Source organism: Arachis ipaensis, chromosome B9, assembly GCF_059453495.1.
Source record: "Arachis ipaensis isolate K30076 ecotype BB chromosome B9, ASM5945349v1, whole genome shotgun sequence".
Classification (NCBI taxonomy): domain Eukaryota; kingdom Viridiplantae; phylum Streptophyta; class Magnoliopsida; order Fabales; family Fabaceae; genus Arachis; species Arachis ipaensis.
In genome coordinates, this window is record NC_142444.1 from 14,928,283 (window position 1) to 14,933,378 (window position 5,096).

General features: G+C 31.1%; 1 protein-coding gene across 8 annotated transcripts; it reads left to right on the top strand.

Moving 5' to 3' along the window:
- The first annotated feature begins 367 nt into the window (after positions 1-367).
- Positions 368-4,772, top strand: LOC107618160 (uncharacterized). 8 transcript variants are annotated; one of them, XR_015899297.1, is made up of 4 exons: positions 385-694; positions 2,128-2,249; positions 3,021-3,181; positions 4,286-4,772. XR_015899297.1 is itself a non-coding variant. In XM_016320119.3 (3 exons), exons 1-3 carry the CDS (start codon positions 465-467, stop codon positions 3,050-3,052), a joined length of 384 nt encoding a protein of 127 aa, XP_016175605.1. In that variant the 5' UTR covers positions 368-464; the 3' UTR covers positions 3,053-3,365. The 8 variants fall into 8 exon arrangements, 5 of the variants coding, with proteins under 5 accessions (XP_016175605.1, XP_088354315.1, XP_020968429.1 ...); XR_015899296.1 differs by having other exon boundaries at positions 4,291-4,772; XR_015899298.1 differs by having other exon boundaries at positions 4,338-4,772.
- The last annotated feature ends 324 nt before the right edge of the window (positions 4,773-5,096 follow it).

The following is a 5,096-nucleotide window of genomic DNA, read 5'->3' on the forward strand; positions in this document are numbered from 1 at the left end:
GTTTATTCGTTTACTGTTTATACATTTGTTATGAAACACGGACACTTTGTTGAGTTGTTGTATTCGTGTGTCGGACACATTTTAGATTCGACACTCATTGATACTTGTGTCTATTGTGTCTAACTGTGTTTTAATAAAAAATAAAAAAAAATTTTTAAACATATTTAAATACATATAAATATCATCATATATCAACATGCTAAATTTTATTCTTAACATATATTTTTAATATAAATGTAGATATAGCATATATTATTATTTAATAAAATAAAAAAATATTTTAAATATTTAATATAATTAAAATAAAATATTAAAAATAATTTAAAAAATTAATTTATATTTTATATGTATGCTTATCCCGGATCTTATCATAGGACATTTGCAACACCAAGTCATTCTTCTTTTTGTTCGCATCACATTTCTCTTCCGTTGTGGGTGAACCTAAAATCGTAGTGTAACGGAAAATGGCTTCGTCACAAGAATTCAGGGTACGGAGGTCATTTCCACAAGCACACTGTCCCCACTGCCCCCTCCGCGGTCACTGCCACCACTGCCCACTCCACACCCACCACTTCCCACCGCCGCCACAGTATCTCCGTCCGCTTCCTCAGAATCCCCACCTCTTTGCTCCCTTACACCTTCCAACTTCACAGGCTACTAAGTATAATGAAGAATCCAACGCTTTTGTTGCACAGTAAGATTCTTTCGTTCTCCTCTCTCAGTGTTTTCTTTCTTATGATTGAAACACTAGTTGTGTTGAGAAGAAAAAAAGTAAAAGAAAAAAAGCAAGATCAAAGGTTTAACTGTAGCTAATTTCATAGGATCGTTAGAGAATGGAAATATATAGGTTATAGCAATATGGTAGTTTCCAGTGTTAGGGTTTCTTGCAGAATTCTTAGACCCTTACTGTAGTTGGAAATTTAAGTTTGTGTTAGATAGTTTGCAGAATCAAATTGAAGTTTGCTTTTGCTTAAGTAATTTATGGCAGTAGTTGAACTAGATTGCGATTGCAGAAGAACTATATGGTTTTTAATGTTAAGGGGTTTGAATCTTGGAATTATTCTTGTTAGGGAGGATTTTATGAAAAAAAAATTGCTGGATGAGCACGAATCTACTGCATCACATTTAGTCATTTAGAAACACTCATAATCTATGAAGCAAAAGCAAGGATACGGACACTCGACGCACAATTTTTAAAATGATAGGACACAGACACCTCACTTAGTCGGCCTGTCCATGCTTCTAGGCTCTAGCTAACAATAAAAATCCTGGGACTCAAATAATTGAGTCTATGTAAATGTGATGTGTTAAATTTCTGCTCATGCAAGAATCTCCGGAATTTTACATAAGCAACCCTTGGGCCAAAAAATTGTGAGGGCAATAGGCAAGATAGAAAGGGTGATTTGATTTCTCTTGATAGTTGAAAGGATGCTAGAAAGTGCAATGTTGGGAAGTGTTGAAGAGTATACAGATTCTGAATTCAACCATTGGATAGTTAGATTTTGAGTTCCACCTTGTGTTTAGGGAACTAAAATGGCACACTTCACACTGTAAAAGTTTAAGGGAAACCTGCTGTTCTTGGTTAGAAACCTAGAATTGGATTATTGTGTGAGGAACTGTCTCTGTGATCTCTAACGATGGACAAATTTGTGGTTGGGTAATGCCAATCACTTATTCACTTTTGTAATTGAGCTGTTGTCACCCCAGCTAATAGTTTTTCCTTAAGATCACAAGCTGACTAGATATATAATCTTTTCCTTAAAATTAAGGAATTTTTCCTGTGATAATTGTCCTGGTTAGTTTGATTATCCATTTTTTTCCATCGCCAAAATAAGTGTGACATTGTTCAATGTTACTATAGATACTGTATGTTGTGCTGTCCTGGTTGACTAGGGAAATTGAACTCTACAATTTTGTTTACACATGATTTCATTGCCGGTGTATCCATTTTGTTGTTGTAACTACGAACCCATGAAACACATTAAGCACTATATATATCTCCTCTTTGTTTATCTTTGTCTTCATTTGATCCATGTAACTTACTCAATCTAATGGGATAAGACTTTGATGTTGTTTTGTTTATCTTTGAAAGGTGATCTTATTCTGATGCTTTTTTGTTCGTATAAGGAGTTCACAAGAGCTGGAGCATGTAGAGCTACATGACGAGGAAGAAGATGACGAGCCAATTTTTGTTCTAACTGATGAATGGAGAGAATTCTTTGCAAAATCTGAAGCAAGGAGGAAACAAGGTTAGCAAATTTGTCCTCAGCATTCTCATATTAATACAGACTTTTAATATATATCTTCTTATATAGATACTTACGCAAAGAGATGTAGTGCAGTTTGTGTGTGTTGATATGTTTAGGGTTATGTGTACTTTATTCTCAAATCTCAAGTGAACCTGTTACAGTTGAGAAATTGAGCAAGTCATTCAGGCCTGCATACTGTTTCTTCCTTTATATTTGTCTCAAATATGTTTTTTAGTCAAAATCCACAAGATGAAGTCAAGTGTGGTGTTACTAAAATTGAAAAAATTGGATGGAAAGATTAGGACTGATGAACCCTTATCACTAATGCACCTAGAGCATGTTTTATAATCTCTATAAACAGTTTTTTGAAACAATCTAATAGTTTGGTAAATAAAAAAATAGATTGTAAGTTGCGAAATAGTTTATAAGTATAAATCTTTTTTTGAAGTTTATGATTGTAAGTAAAAGCTGATTATTGTTTCAGAAATGTTGCTTTTACCGAATGGATCCTAACTCCTAAGTACTAAATAATGTAAGCAATCATTCTATAACCTTATCAGTAATTTTACCATACAAAAAGTAACATTCTTTTGAATGGTCCAAACACAACGTATTATCTTAAATCCCTCGAGTTAAAATATCTAAACATTAATTAACTCCCAGATAATCAATTATATAACAAAGTGATTATGCAGATAAGTAATTGTTGAAACAATTTTTATCTTTTGGCTTCTCCAAACACATCTGGAGTTCTTTGTTGATATCATACAGAGAAGAAGCAAGGCAAGAAGGGAAAGAAGTAATACTTTAACAAAGAAAGCAACGTCTTCCAAGAATTTCTGCATCCATGAAAGGGTTGTTTTCAAGGTGGTTGATGAAGATCCTGCACTAAAGGATGTTAATTTAGTCCATGCCAGAGATGAGGATCTATGGTGAGTTGTTTGGTAGTATTATAACAAGGAGAGTCTGCACTTGTTAGAAGTCTGAGTTCCTTCTTATATCTATCTTTATTTGGATGTTAGCAGCCAATATATTTATGGGTTTAGCACATGTTAATGTTATTATTAGTAGAAGTTTTTAAAATTATTATTTTAATAAATGCATTGGAAATTTAAAGTTTGTATTTTTTCTATAAAACTTTATTTTAATTGGTAATTTTAACATATACCCTTAAAGTACATGTTAGCTAAATCGTATATTTATATATTAATATTTAATACCACTACAATTTGGGTACACAACGACATTTTGTTTCCCTAACTTGATAATTCTACTGCAATCCATATATTCTTACACAAGACTACAAGTGTAAGTTTGTAACAGGAGACAACCAGAAAGATAAGATTTACACATGCATGTAATTGGCTCATTTATTTAGTTATGAATTTGGAATACATGTTATGCTTGGATATGGAAACCTGGTGTGTTTTTGAAAGATATGGAGTTGATTTTTTTTTAAAATTGAAAAATATAAATCGGAGCCTCAGTTTTGTAGGGGGTTAGAAAACATAGGGTCAGATTTTAATAATGTAAAATTTAAATTAAGGAGTGGACATATCGGTGCTTTGATTTGTGTGGATTTAGATTTTTTTTTTTTTATAGAAGAAAGCAAATCGGAAGGTAAGTTTTGGATTAAAAAAAAATTCATGAAATGCAAAATTGAAATTTGTGGATCAATTTTTCGAATTTAAAAAAACTTTAATTCATTAAAATTGAAAACTGAGGGTCAGATTTGTAATATATATATACTCTCCTCGTACACTTCGTCTTCTTCAATTCATCTTCAATTCATCTTTTCCTTCTTCGTTTTAAGCCTGGGTTTTTCTTTTTCATTTTTGCAACTTTGAACTAATGCTGAAAGGAGAGACATTGTTTTGAAAAAAAATGGAGGATAGAATTATGTTAAAATTATATTATCATGGTCAGATATTATTACAAACACCTGAGGGAGTAAGATTTGTATGCGAGAATCCATATGATGTTATTGTTCCTTTTACAATACTATTTGAAGAACTAAAATGTGTTATTTGCGAAAGAATAGATCCGCATATACCGAAGATGATATCGAGTATTTTATATCGGATGAAGGGAGCATGCAAGAGATGTTTTCAGTCTACTTCGAAAGTCGATCACGAGTGTCATTTATTGAGCTGTACATTGAGTTCCAGCAACTATGAGGTTGTTCAGCCAAACGAAAACGATGATGAAGCTGATGACATCATGGAGACAGATGTGGCGGAAGTGACAAATGCACTAGCAAATCAGCAACCATTCGAAGAGCCATCTTTTATGCGTGCATTAGATCTGGAGGCTATGCATGCACCAGAATATCCTAAAAATTTTAATGCAAGTATGTAGTTTAGATAATTATACAGTAACTTTATGATATAAATAATTAAATTTGATGTCAAATAGTATGGTTATTATTAGGTTCTGTAGTGATGTGTAACTGTATTTGTAGAATTAAAATATAAATTGCACTATTATATATTATTATTGAAGACAATTAGTATGATTATTATTATCCTGATGTGTATAAAATTAAATTATATATATATTAAAGTTAAATTATATTTAAGAATTATATGGTTATATAATTTATATTATACATATTTGTATATTTATTTATGTATGTCTATTATATATTTTGTCCAAGTATTCAAAATTTAAAATCTATGTATATATTTATTTAAATTTAGATAATATGTTGATATTATTATATAACCGTATAATACATTCTTATGTTATATTATACGGTTACCGAATAATATAACTTATATTTTTTGTTAACATGAAAGTTATATATTTACGTGAATGGATATATTAATGTATTTTTATATTAATATT

Bases quoted from the DNA above. Each gene is read 5' to 3' on its own strand.
- LOC107618160 (XM_016320119.3), top strand. From the start codon at position 465: ATGGCTTCGTCACAAGAATTCAGGGTACGGAGGTCATTTCCACAAGCA. The intron at 695-2,127 runs GTAAGATTCTTT...TGTTCGTATAAG, and splicing joins TCCAACGCTTTTGTTGCACA to GAGTTCACAAGAGCTGGAGC. The intron at 2,250-3,020 runs GTTAGCAAATTT...GATATCATACAG, and splicing joins TGAAGCAAGGAGGAAACAAG to AGAAGAAGCAAGGCAAGAAG.